The sequence below is a fragment of the Neofelis nebulosa genome, chromosome 13 (assembly GCF_028018385.1).
Source record: "Neofelis nebulosa isolate mNeoNeb1 chromosome 13, mNeoNeb1.pri, whole genome shotgun sequence".
NCBI lineage: Eukaryota > Metazoa > Chordata > Mammalia > Carnivora > Felidae > Neofelis > Neofelis nebulosa.
The window spans coordinates 33,580,945-33,595,527 of record NC_080794.1 but is presented as its reverse complement, the minus strand read 5'-3'; the positions used below and the strand labels follow the sequence as shown (position 1 = coordinate 33,595,527).

At 38.6% G+C, this 14,583-nt stretch overlaps 1 protein-coding gene across 4 annotated transcripts in view; it reads left to right on the top strand.

The window, feature by feature from the left end:
- Nucleotides 1-12,152, top strand: part of DNAJC12 (DnaJ heat shock protein family (Hsp40) member C12) — a 43,814-nt gene extending 31,662 nt beyond the window's left edge. The window contains exon 5 of one of the 4 annotated variants that reach the window (XM_058696472.1): nucleotides 11,997-12,152. In XM_058696472.1, coding sequence (XP_058552455.1) covers nucleotides 11,997-12,067 — 71 coding nt within the window. In that variant the 3' untranslated portion in view covers nucleotides 12,068-12,152. Of the gene's footprint in view, nucleotides 1-1,770; nucleotides 1,892-6,923; nucleotides 9,765-9,793; nucleotides 9,966-11,996 lie in introns of those variants that run through there. The other 3 variants (XM_058696474.1, XM_058696471.1, XM_058696473.1) reach the window with 3 other exon arrangements.
- The last annotated feature ends 2,431 nt before the right edge of the window (nucleotides 12,153-14,583 follow it).

Genomic DNA, 14,583 nt, shown 5'->3' with positions numbered 1-14,583 from the left:
ATGTTTCACTATTCAGCCCTGGAATGTTCAGATCTGTGCTTCTTGAACCCCTGGGGCTGCCCTGTGACTTCCTGTTTCAGATTCAGACCTAGTCTGAGTTTACCATCACTGGGGGGAGGGGCACTTTATCACCTCAGACACTCAGGCAGGAGGCTGAAGCCCCACTTGAATCCCTCTCATAAGATGCAGTGAAATTTTCTCTTCCTCTGAAAACTAGTTATTTAGATATTTAAAAACCCCAAAGTAATACCAGCTTGTCATTAGAAAATTCAAAGAATCATATATAAACAATGACTTAGTGTCTCCTCCAGGCTCCCATCCTTCTGTGTTTTTGTTTCCTGAAGTAACCAATGCAGATGCCCAGGTGTGTCTCCTTCCACATTATTCTCAAGTGTATATAAATATGCCTTCACGTATAAGGGTTTTAAAAACAAAGAATGAGGGGCATCTGGGTGATTCAGTAGGTTAAGTGTGGGACTCTTGACTTTGGCTCAGGTCATGATCTCGTGGTTTGTGAGTTCGAACCCCACATCGGGGTTTTTGCTGACAGTGCGGAGCCTGCTTGGGATTCTGTCTCCCTCTCTCTCTGCCCCTCCCCCACTTGCTCTCTCTCAAAATAAATAAAAATAAACTTAAAAAAAAGGCATTACACTGTGCCCATTTCTCTATGTTACATGGAGCCTAAGAGTACAAGCTCTGGAACCGGATCCCAGCTTTTCCACTGATGAGTTTTGTGAACTTGGGCAAGCAAATTAACCTTTCTTTATCTGTGTTTTCTTATCTATATGGTCAAAACATTAGTGTTTACTCATAAGGTTTTTTTGAGTATTAAAAAATCTATGTAAAATATTTAGACCAGGTACATGGTAGGTGCTGTTTTTGGTGTTAGCTTTTGTTATTACGGGACGTCTCCTTAGACCTTACATTTAGAATTAACTCATTCTTTTGAACAGCAGATAAATATTTCACAGTATAGATATATCATTATTTATTCAAGATAAATTGTGATGTGCTCTTTATGGTGTCAGCTTTTATTATTATGGGACTTCTCCTTAAGCCTTGCATTTAGAATTAACGCATTCTTTTGAACAGCAGATAAATATTTCACAGTATAGATATATCATTATTTATTCAAGATAAATTGTGATGTGCTCTTTTTGGTGTCAGCTTTTATTATTATGGGACTTCTCCTTAAGCCTTGCATTTAGAATTAACGCATTCTTTTGAACAGGAGATAAATATTCCACAGTATAGATATATCATAATTTATTCAGGATGACTTGTGATGTCAGGTGTGGTGTGGTTTGTTTTGGCTATTTTATTATTATTATTTTTAATTTCCATTATACTTAACATACAATATTAGTTTCAAGTGCACAATACAGTGTGATGTCAGTTTTGATGCCCTCACATGATGAAGTGTATCCTTTCACTGTGGCTTGAGGAATGAAGGTGGGGGCCATGAGAGGAGGATCATTTTTCTGAGAAGCTGTTGTTGGAGAATAAGAATTATGAAATTTTACTAAAGGCTGCATTTGCCAGTATTTTCTTGATGCTGTTTAAGAGGTTATTGGCTGTTCTGAGTAGCACCCTAAAGCTGGAGTTTGATATATCAAAGTGCAGTTGTATGATTATTTGTAACTTTGTTTTACTGTAGTGTAAATTTTTATTAACATCAGCATTTAAGAAATGATATTCATGTCAGCTTTAGTGAGTCCTGAGTGGTTTCTCACATACCTCTTAAGCATATTTGTTAATTTCCTAAAGCAGTGGTTGATATTTACTTTGGAGTTTGCTTTTTGATGCCTCTTCTGTGATCAGCAGCCCTCAAATAGTCCCCATGTTATTCTGACTCTTCACTGCAACCAGTAAAATATGGAGTACGGCCTCTGAAAACTGGTGCGTGACACAACCTCACTTTTCTTTTCTTTCCATGTAAATATACAATAAATATGGCTTCTGATAAATGCAAATCTAGAATCAAATAGTTTGTGTAGCATTCTGGAGTTAGAAAAAAGGATCATACGTAGCCAATGCTGTTGGTGTGCTGTCATATTTTCTGGGCATCTAATTTCTCATTGCCAATTCTATGGTTTCTATCAGAGGGCTTTCTCTGGCACTTGAGCTGGCTTGGCAGTAAGTGCCAGGGAATAAACACCCTCTGGAGGTAGCCATCAGACACTGATGAATGTGAGTGGGAAACTCCTTTACTTCTCTAACTGGATAACTCTTAGGGGTTTTTATACTGTCTTCCAGGGGTCCCCATCATAATCAAGCTCCAGTTGCCCAGGGTGGCAACTTGCCTGATAATGTACCTTTTATAAACTTGGTTCCTTTCTCTACTTTCCTACCAGGGTCTCTTTGAATCACCTTTCAAATTATCCACTTGCATTCAAATTCTTGTCTGGGGGGTCTATTTCTATTGGAAACCAAACTAGAAAACACTTTTTTCAAACTATAAAATAACAAGTATTTACAGTAGAAATGTGAGAAATATGGTCAAACAAAAGGTAGAAAATACAACTTCTAATATTGGCACCTAGGGACATATCTATTATTGGTCTTTTGGTATATATGTATATATATTAGTATACCTAAAACTAAGGATCATACTATATATATTTTATGTGTGTATTTCAATTATAGGTTGTCAGAAATTTTCTTTTGCTTTTTTCCTAAGAGGAATTATTTTTTTAATGTTTATTTATTTATTTTATTGTTTCTTTATTTGACAGAGAAAGAGTGTGAGCAGAGGGAGGGCAGAGAAAGAGAGAGAGAGAGAGAGAAATCCCAAGCAGGCTTCTCGCTGTCAGCTCAGAGTCCAATGCAGGGCTTGAACCCATGAGCCCCGAGATCACGACCTGAGCAGAAATGGAGTGGGACGCTTAAGTGACTGAGCCACCCAGGCACCCCCCTGTAGGAGAATTCTTAAATTTGTTTTGTCTGAGAATTCTAAAGAAAGTGCAAACAGATTGTTTTCTTGGGACAACCACTGTCAACTGTCCTGTGTATATTTTTCTGACAAGATATTTAGATAGTATTTTAAAATATCAATGGAAACATTTTGTATATTATTTTGGAAACTGTTTTTTCATGGGCAATATTATAAACATAAAAAAAGACGTAAGGAATATGTGTCCATTGCAGAACAATAAGAAAATACAGATTTTTTAAAAAGTGTCAAAAATGAAAATCACATGTATTCTAACTATCCAGGGATAATTATTAACACTGAGGAATAATTCCTTATAGACTTACAAAAATTTTTACGTAAATATCCATGTAATAATGAATTTAGGAATGAGATCATACTATATACATTATTTTTTAAATACCTGTCAGGTAGCAATATGTTATGAGCATTTTTCTATGACCATAAATATTAAAAAAATTGTTAATGCCAATGTAAAAGGCTTTTAAACAACTTTCTATTGCTGAAGATTTAGATTGTTTCTTGATTAAAAAAATTTATAAATGGTGTCACGACAAATATCCTTATAGTTAAACCCTTGAACACATCTGTGATTATTTCCTTAGGATAAACTTCTAGAAGTAGAATTATTAGATATACACATTTTAATTAGTTTGAGAAATTTTGCCAAATTGCCTGCCAAAAGATTTTTACCAATTTACACTCCCATCAATAGAAAAGGAAAAAGGCCTTTTTTTAGTGTTCAACAAAGTTCTTATTAGAATTAAAACTAATCTTACTTTCATGGAGTAAATTATTTGTATTTCCAGAGATCCTTTACCATTGACCTTTTACTTTTGGCAGCTGTTTGGAAGTTGTTTCCAATTTCCATGCTAGTGAATTGCCAAAATTCCCACCACTGAAGGTTTCTATAAATATCCTTTTATTAATAAGCATTTAAGCACATGAGTTTCTTCCATCCATATAAACTAACTCTTGTTGATAAGAATTCAAAAGTCGACTCTACAGATCAAAAAGAAAATGATCCAAAATAATCCAAAAGAAAAAGGGAAGGAAACTATATAAACAGTTCAGTAGAGAAAATATAGCGGCTCTTAAACATAGGAAAAGAGGTTTAATCTCAACATAATTCGTGAAACGGTAACTTCTCTTAATGTACACTTTTATGAACCAGTGAAACATAAGATCAACCATCTAGTAAAAAAAGAAGGGGTGTGTGTGCCCTGGGTGGCTCAGTCGTTAAGCATCTGACTTCAGCTCAGGTCATGATCTCGCAGTTTGTGAGCTTGAGTCCCACATCGGGTCCCACATCCGGTCAGCTCGTGCCCTGCTTCCGGTGAACACAAGCCCCGCTTTGGGTTAGCCCCTCTTCTTTCTCTCTGTCCTTCGTGGGATTTTCTCTCTCTCTCTGCCTCTTGCTCACTTGCACCCTCTCTCTCTCTCTCAAAAAAAAAAAAAAATAAATAAATAAATAAATAAAAATCAAAAAAAAAAAAAAAGAAAGAAAGGAAATGAACATTTCATAGAACAGAAAATACAAATAGCCTTGGAACATATGAAAAGATGCCTAAACTCATTCATAGTAAGAGAAAGGCAAATTAAAACTGCACTTTTTGTACGCAAGAGCCTAGCAAAAGTTACTGAGTTTGTTCACATGGTGTTAATGAAGGTGTAGGAAAATCAGCTGCTGCTGGGTGAAACTTTATGGAGAATCGTTTGGCAATGTCTATTAAAACTACAAATGCATGATGACTTTGACCCAGTAATCCCAGTTCTACAAATTTTATCCTACAGGTCACCCATGTGCAAAATGACATGTGTACTATGTTATTCACTGCAGAATTGCAAATAAATGCCCCTCAGTAGGGTTGCGTTTTTGTATGTCACAGAATAAAATACCCCTCCACTGTTAGAATGAGAAAGCTCTCCGTATACTGATAAAAAACAATCATCAAGATATGTTAGAAACAAAAAGTCAAAATGCAGAATAGTAGACTGTATGTTAGCATTTAGGTTAAAGAAGGAGTAGGGCGGTGATGTTGGAGATTGTATGAATGTATTTGCTTGAATATACCTCGACTATCTCTAGAAAGATATGGAGGCAATTGGTAACAACTTTGTTGGGAACATCAGAGTGGAGGGTGGAACACTTTTGAGGGTTATGTAATCTTTGTGCTTTTTGAACTTTAGCCATGTGAATATACCACCAATTCAAAAATAAATACAATTGTATTAAACAATTTTTAAAATGTTTTATTTATTTTTGAGGGAGAGAGAGAGAGAGAGAGAACAAGCATGTGTGGGGAGGGGCAGATTGAGAGGAAGACAGAATCCGAAGCAGGCTCCAGGCTCTGAGCTGTCAGCACAGAGTTCGATGCAGGGCTGAAACCCATGAACTGTGAGATCATGACCTGAGCTGAAGTTGGACGCTTAACGGACTGAGCCACCCAGGTGCCCCATAAAAAAATAAATAAAATGTTAAAATAAATAAAAATAAAAATCGGGGAAAAAGAAATCTGGGATCTATTCTTCATTTTACCATTACTTTTTGTGACCCACAGACAATTTCCTTTTTTTCTTTTGGTGGGGTCTCCCCATATATGATATATAAATAAATGAATATTTAGTATCAGATATTCACAAAGACTTTTATAGAAAAATAAGCAGCATAAAGGGACAGGGAGGGATGGAGGTAGGGGCTGGGTACTGTTTTGGATCAAGTTGTCAGAGAAGGTAGTTCCTCAGAAATCCCGAATCTCAGGCTCCACCCCAGATACCTGGAATCAGAATCTCCAATATAACAAGATCCCCAGATAATTACCATGTATATGGAAGATTGAGAGACACCTTGCTCTAGCTAATTCCTACTCATGGTTATTTAAAAAAAAATTTTTTTTTTACATTTATTTATTTTTGAGAAACAGAGTGAGACAAAGTGTGAGCGGGGTGGTGGGGTGAGCGCAGAGAGAGAAGGAGACACAGAATCCGAAGCGGGCTCCAGGCTCTGAGCTGTAAGCATAGAGCCTGATGTGGGGCTCGAACCCACGAACTGTGAGATCATGACCTGAGCCAAAGTCAGACGCTCAACCGACTGAGCCACCCATGCGCCCCAAATCATGGTTACTTTGAATGTGAATTCCAGAAGTCTTCTCTCACTCTAACTTTGTTCTACTCAGTCCACACTGAATGCCTTTCTCAGGTCTCCCATTCTCTTGTGTTTCCCTCCATATATATATGTTTATTTATTTATTTTGAGAGAAGAAGGGAGGGGCAGAGAGAAGAGGGAGAGAGAGAATCCCAACCAGAGATCCCAACCGTGAGATAATGATCTGAGCTGAAATCAAGAGTCAGCTGCTTAACTGATTGAGCCACCCAGGCGCCCCTCCCTCCATATATTTTGCCACATTAATAATTTTCTGGATTTTTTTATTACCACCGCCAGGAGATATGTACTGGAGTCTCACAGTACCCAGCATAGAGCCTGGCAATATGTAACAGGTGCTAGATAAATATTTCTATAGCAAATGAAGAAATGAGTGGATGAACCAAGCCAAATAAAAGTGTGTGGGGAGGGAAAAAAGAATTCAAAAGTCTGCTTAAGATAATCCATTTCAGGGGCGCCTGGATGATTCAGTCAATTAAGCAGCCAATTCTTGATTTCATCTCGGGTCATGATCTCATGATTCATGGGTTTGAGCCCCAAATTGGGCTCAGCACTGTGAGCACAGAGCTCAGATTCGGTCTCCTTCTCTCTGCCCCTCTCCCACTTGTACTGTCTCTCTGTCTCAACTCTCAAATAAATAAATAAATGTAAAAAAAATAAAGGAAAGATAATCTGTTTCTGTAAGATACTAATAATTCATATTAAACACTTACCCTTGCATTTTATTTATTGCAGTGAAATCTTATCAGCAAGCTGTTTTACTATGACCCTGTGGGTTTTCTATTCCTACTTCTCTGATTTTAAAATCTTCTTTTCTGTGCTTTAAAGTCTTTTCAGATGTGAACTCTTGGCACCTTCGTTTCCGCTGGTCTGGGGACGCTCCCTCAGAACTCCTGAGGAAATTCAGAAATTATGAAATATGAAAAGTGCTCGGTAGGAGAGAGAGCGAGCAAGACCATCTCCCGTGCTGCCAACAAGTCTTTGAATCTTAAAAACGTTATGTTTCTCTGTCATGTTTGTGAATTGCTCAGTACCGATTGATTCCTCCATCCTTGAACCCATTCTAACAAAATGTGTGTTTTAAATGAGAACATTTTCAGACTAGTCTCTTTCAATATTTGAATAGATTAAGGCTCTTAGATCCAAAGTAGCTTGTTGTGAATCTTCCTGTTAATGTTGTAGAAAATCTATTTTAAAAAGATATCTCTGTATTTAAATAATTCATTAATATACCACAATCCCTATTAGTGCTGTATGTACAAGAAATGCTTTCTGACTCTTGGGGCACCTGGGTGGATCTGTTGGTTAAGCAAACAACTCTTGACTTTGTCTCAGGTCATGATCTCAGGGTCGTGGAGTCTGCTTAAGATTCTCTTTCCCTCTGTCTCTGCCCCTCCCCTGCTCACTCTCTCTCTCAAAATAAAATATAAATAAAATTTATTTTTAAAAAAGGAAATGTTTTCTGACTCTTGACTTTAAATGAAGTGTCTAAACACAGAGCGAAATAAATAATTTTCCCAAAATTCATGATGAATTTATAATTCAACAGTATTTTGAAAATAATTTGATTAGATATTTCTATTTTAATTTTAATAATTGTAAATTTAAAAGGTTTTTATTTATTTGAGGAAATATGCTTTATAAGATTTCTTTTGTTATACAGCAAGTGATACATTTATAAATTATGTTCTAACAATGTGAATGGGCCTGTTAGGTGGACATATCCTTTTTAGGTTGGGATTGTTGATGGTCATGTGTAGTCTATGGTTAGTTTTTAGTTTGCAAACAAGTGAATGAAAAATTAAGAAGAAAAACAATTTTAGAGTAAACTAGAGCTGTCACTGGTCTGTAGCAAAGTGACAGAAAAAAAAAAAGAATATAGGAAGTTTAAAAAAAATTTTTTTTAAAGTTTATTTATTTCAAGAGAAACAGAGACAGCATGAGTGGGGTAGGGGCAGAGAGAGGAAGACAGAATCCCACCGCACTGACAGTGCAGAGTCCAACTTGAGGCTTGAACTCACAAAATCATGAGATCATGACCTGAGCCGAAACCTAGAGTTGGATGTTTAACTGACTGAGCCACCCATGTGCCCCAGGAAGTTTTTTTTTTTTTTAAATTAAAGCCACATAATTCAGAAATTATGTCCTTTGTGGTTTAAAATGTGCTTCCTTTTATGAAATAGTATCATAGTAGACTGTGTTAGTTTACAAGGGCTGCCATAACAACATACCACAGACTGAGTGGCTTAAACAACATACCTCATAGTTCTGGAGGCTAGATGTCCAACATCAAGGTGTCTGCAGGTTTGATTTTTTTCTCAGGCCTCTCTTCTTGGCTGATGCCTTCTCCAGGTGTCCTCACATGACCTCCCTCTGCGAACACACATCCCTGGTATCTCTGCTTCCTCTTTTGAGGATGCCAGTCACATTGGATTAGGGCTCCACCCTAACACTTCCTTTTAACACATTTCAACTCTTTAAAGATCTTATCTCCAAATAAGATTATATTCTAAGGTAGTGGGGATTAGGACCTCAACATACAGGTTTTGGGGGGAATACAATTTAGTCCATAACAGATGAAAACTTTTTTTAAAAAACAAATATAGGGATGCCTGGGTGGCCCAGTTAGTTGAGTGTCCAACTCTTGATTTTGGCTCAGATCATGATCTCACAGTAGTGAGATGGAGCCCCAAGTTGGGCTCTGTGCCGGGCATGGATCCTGCTTGATTCTCTCTCTCCCTCTCCCTCTGCCCTTCTCCTGCTTGTGCATGCTCTCTCTGTCAAAACAAAACAAAACAAACAAAACAAAACAAAACAAAACAAAAGTATTAAAAAATTTTTTTTTTATTACATTTATTTATTTTTGAGAGACAGAGACAGAGCACAAGCAGGGGAGGGGCAGAAGGAGAAGGAGACACAGAATCCGAAGCAGGCTCCAGGCTGTGAGGTGTCGGCACAGAGCCCAATGCAGGGCTCAAACTCACAAACAGTGAGATCATGACCTGAGCCGAAGTCGGAGGCCTAACTGACTGAGCCACCCAGGTGCCCCAAAACAAAAGTAGTTTTAAAAAATGTTTATTTATTATGAGAGAGAGAGAGAAAATAGGGAGAGAGATTGCATGTGAGGGAGGGGCAGAGAGAGAGGGAGAGAGCATCCCAAGCAGGCTCTGCGGAGCCCGAACTCGAGATTTGATCCCACGAACTGTTGATACAGAAGATAGGATTCAGTAGCCACAGAGGGAAAGATTAGGGCCTGAGGTTCCTGGGTAGGGAAAAACACCTATTTTGGAACAATGCTGGGAGTGTCTGACCACAGCAAACCCCCTCAGGTGTAAGGTTCCTCTTAATGTAACAGACCCCACCTACTCCCCCTCAGGTTTCCCCTCAGGAATTTGACAAAAGACCTAAGTATGGCCATAGACCACCCCTCATACAATGGAAAGGAGCCAGTCGGGAATGGGCAACCCAGCACCTAGAGGTATCAAGCCAATAAGGGTAGAAGGAACAAGGGAGAAGGGATGGGGAGGGTTGACCAGAACCTTATAAAACAAGGACCTTGCTTGTAGTCCGTGGGCATTTACTTTTGAATGTCCCCTTTCTGTAAAGAGATCTTTCCTACTATTCTTCCTTTCTAATCTTATATTCTAATAAGCCTTTGCCTACTGCTCATTTTGTGTCCGCCTCTTCATTCTTTGAAGCTGTGAGATAATGAATCCTGGGTGTTGTGGCAAAAGATCCTGCAACACAGTGAGATCATGACCCGAGTGGAAATCAAGAGTTGGACTCCCAACTGACTGAGGAGCCCCAACAAAGTATATTTTTAAGGCTTATTTTTAATTTTATTGGAAAATAAAGTGTTTATTCAAAGAACATTAAAAGATTAAGGATCTTTTAATTGTGTGGGTGTTGGCAGGAGAAGGAATGAATCTCAAGCTTAGCCAGACTGGGCATGAGACTCTTCACAGAGCTGGGGGTTTCAGGGGAGGCCGGGTTGGGGGACAACTGGGTCTGGCAGGAGTCAAGAAATGGTCAGAGAGCACCAGGCCACAGTGCAGAGCTTGGGCCAGGGGTGCTGGTTGGCTTAGCAGCCTTAGCAGCTTAGCAGCTCACCACTTACATCCCATTGACAAAAAATAGAGCATGTAAAGTTAATAAAATGAGCTTTTGGACTACAATTGCCTGTCACAATGCCTGTGTGGCCCACATGGGCACTCAAATAAATAACTACATTGAATAAGAGAAGTTTTGAACCTAAACATCAGGGTTTAATTTTTTTTCTTTTTTCTACCAGAAAAAAGGCCCATTTACAGCATTGATAACTTTTAGTGACTTGGCAAGAGGAAAACTACTCCCATTCGTATGGTCCAATTCATTTTTCGTACAGATGCACTTCCCCGTTGTTGACAAGATTGAGACCAGCTCTTGTTTTCTCTCCCATTATGGCCTGAAACCTCCAAATAAGAAATGAGAAATAGCTCCATTTGAATGTGGGTTTATGATGGGTCAGGCCTGACATAAGCACTTTATATACTGGATCCCATATAACTTAGTAGGAGACATTTTATTCTTTTTCTTTTATGATTTGTTTGTTTGTTTTGTTTTGCCTTGAGAGAGATGGAGCAAGTGAGCAAGAGGCAGAGAGAGAAGGAGAGAGAATTGCATTGCAGAGAGGGAAGCAGGGCTCACCCAAAGCAGTACTCAGACCCAAACTATGAGATCATGACCTGAGCCAAAGTCAGATGTTAACCGACTGAGCCACCCAGGCACCCAGAAGACCGTCTATTCTTTTTATCTATCTATCTATCTATCTATCTATCTATCTATCTATTTATATTACTTTTTTAATGTTTATTTTTGAGACAGAGAGAGACAGAGTGCTAGCAGGGGAGGGGCAGAGAGAGAGAGGGAGAATCCGAAGAAGGCTCCAGGCTCTGAGCTGTCAGCACAGAGTCCAATGCAGGGCTCAAACTCACAAACAGTGAGATCATGACCTGAGCTGAAGTCGGATGCTTAACCGACTGAGCCACCCAGGCACCCCTGTTCTTTTTTTTATTAAATTTTTTTTAATGTTTATTTAATTTTAAGAGAGAGAGAGAGAGAGAGAGAGAGAGAGAGAGAGAGAGAGAATGTGAGTGGGGAAGGGGCAGAGAGAGAGGAAGACACAGAATCTGAAGCAGGCACCAGGCTCTGAGCTGTCAGCATACAGCCCAATGCGGGGCTCCAAGCCACAAGCCATGAGATCATGACCTGAGCCAAAGTTGGATGCTTAACTGACTGAGCTACCCAGGTGCCTCCAGAAGACTGTCTATTCTTAAACACTTAAATACTTTCCTGAAGTCAAGGTTTAAAAAGGGAGGGGACTGTGTTTTGATAATATAGTTTTTCTCTTTGAATGAAAAGTAAAAGGAAATTCTTCAATAATTTGTTTGAATTGTCCAGTGTGTTTAGAATAACCACAGTTGCACGTATGTATAATACCACATTTTCAGAGTCATTTATTTTTGGATTACAGCTTAACTTTATGACATAGCAAATTGATTATGAAAAGATAATTTTACATAAAAGTTAGTAAGCTCTTAGGTCAGCTCTAAATGGTGAAGATAGTTTGTTTCTCTCACATTTGATATTGAACGAATGAATGAGACACATATTTCTTCAGAACATTATTATGTGATATTGTACTAGCATTTGTGTAGGATATAAAAATGCTTAAGTCATATTTATGCTCTCAAGTAGCTAATAATCTTGTGAAATAGTTTTAACAGGAGTATGTCAAATTAGTTTAAAATATGTAATGTATTTAGAATATGCCTGGCACATAGTAAGCACTAGATGTGTTAGTTACTATTTCTACTATATTGTTATGTGTTAAATCTCTCTCTCTCTCTCTCTCTTTTTTAGAAAGTTCTGCACCCAATGTGAGGCTTGACTCCACAACCCTGAGGTCAAGAGTTGCATGCTCTACTGACTGAGCCAGCCAGGCGCCTTGTTATCATGTGTTAAAACTTGATAATCAATAACAGAATTGTGGTCTCCTTCCCCCCCACCCCCCACTCCTCAATCCCTTTCCCCCCATTATTCATCTCAGAGGCATCATTTATTGCATATCTTTCCTTGGTTATCTTGTGAGTTTACACATGAATGTATTTCTCTTCTTTACATAAATGGTAGCTTACTATTTACAGTGCTGCATAACTTCCATTTATTCAGTTGATATATCTTGGAGATTTTTCCATTTTAGTATGTTAGGGCTTATTCTTTTTATGTGCTTTCTTTTTTTAAGATTTTATTTTTTTAGGTAATCTTTATACCCAACATGGGGCTTGAACTTACAATCCTGAAATCAAGCGTTGTATGCTCCACCGAGCCAGCCAGGTGCCCTGCTTTTTGTGTGCTTTATAATATTCCATGGTGTGGATGAACCACACAATTTATTTAACTTGTCCCCTACTTGATTGATGCTTTTCAAAGTTATTTACATTTTTTTCAATCGCAAATAACACTGTAATGAATAGCTTTGTGCACAGTATTTCTTGCATGTGAAGTACATCCATAGGATGAAAAGCTAGCACTGGAATGGATCAAGGAGTATGTATGTAATTTTGAATTGCATTACAATGTTCTTAAACAAAGAAATGAAGCAATTTAGCAAGTTTCAAAGATTTTAGGGCCAATGGATTGGAAAACCCAGAAAACAGTTTGTTCATTGGTATTGTTGCCTACAGTTTTGTTTTGTTCTGTTTTTATTTTTTATTTAATTTATTTATTAAAATTTTTTTGATGTTTATTTTTGAGAGAGAGAGTGTGTGTGGGCAAGAGTGGGGGAGGGGCAGAAAGAGAGAGAGAGAGAGAGAGAGAGAGAGAGAGAGACAGCATCTGAAACAGGCTCCAGGCTCCGAGCTCTCAGCACAGAGCCCGACACGGGGCTCAAACTTAGGAATGGTGAGATCATGACCTGAGCCGAAGTTGGATGCTTAATCAACTGAGCCACCCAGGTGCCCCTGTTTTGTTTCTTTAAATCTAGGCCACATTTGTTGAGTGGTTCAGTTTGAAGCACTGTGCTTATGGAACAATATACCCATCACTTCCCCAAATCCCTGATGTCAGGGGGTGACCAATATATAAGCAATAACAAAATCAGAGTATACTTTTCTTCCAGTAACTTCTCACAGAGACAGGAGGAGAACAGAGTGCTTTTCTCAGTGTAACAGCTTCCTGCCTTCTGGATGTCCTGAAATGTTGGAAATATAATTCTGAAATATTTTTGCTCTTTTAAACAGCAGAGCAACAGGCAACTCAACAGAGCAACTCTGGAAAACCTAGGCGGAATTCACAATTTCCTGTGATCCCAAAGTTTCTAGTCCCAAATGGATATATCCCCGCCTGTCAAAAATATGCCCCTTGATGAGCAAATTATAAATGGAAAAAAGACTTGCAGATATTTCTTGTAAAGCGAGAGCTGGATAAGGGAAAGTAGATAACATTGTTTTCCTGCTTATGAATTTTCATACCCTTTCTGCACCCAGATCTGATGGTGGATACAGGATCAATCACAGCAGCAAGTGTCAATGACTAATGCAGTTATTGAGAGGGGTCTTTAATTTCCTGGAGGCAAACACCATTACCCACCACCTCCACATCACAGATGAGGAGATGCCAGGACCGCTGGGGAGTCAGTGATGGAAGAAATTATAAAACTGATGCAATTACTTAGAAAATGATGAAATGTCTCACAATGAAAGGCTTCAGTTCTCTTCAATTTCAGGTTCTGTGATATGCATCAGTGTGGCTGTGTCTTCAGTATTATTACTTCTCAGTGTTCTGTGTCATCTACCCTCCTTGAAGGAGAATATTTTGTATCGGGCAGCTCATTCTCATCCTTTCTCCTCCCATCCGAGCCCTATCATTTCTTCCAGTGTTTTTGCTTTGACAATTTCTTGTATTGATTAGCTGCCCAGCATGAATGTTTCCATAGTGGACTCTAGGTTAGGTTTATGGAGAACTAGATCTTTCTCTTGTTCTAACCTGTGGGATTTAGGGAAAGTCAGTTGAGTGCTCTGGTCCAGTTTCTTCTACCCGTGGCTGGAAATTAGAATCTCCCCTTAGAGAACATAGTATCTCTGCCCAGGACCAGCTCCAGAATTGGCCTGTTTAGGGCCTCCAGTGGGACCAGGACAGTGTGGGACTGACAAGGAGCATGTAGGTTAGAAGTCAAAGACTAGTGAGGACAGTAAATGCAGAGAAAGAGGATGTGTCTTCTCCATCTTTCTTTCCATCCAGACGACCCGCCCCCCTTCTTTTTTACTGTGCTTTTAAGTAAAAGGGCAGAGATAGAAAGGGAGAGATTACAATTAAGTAGGTATATCTACAAATACCAGTTCCATACACCTCAACTGTCTTTTTACATTCAGTTAAATTTGATGCCATTCCTTTTTTTTTAATTTAAAAAAAAAGTTTATTTTTGAGAGAGAGAGAGAGAGAGAGTGCG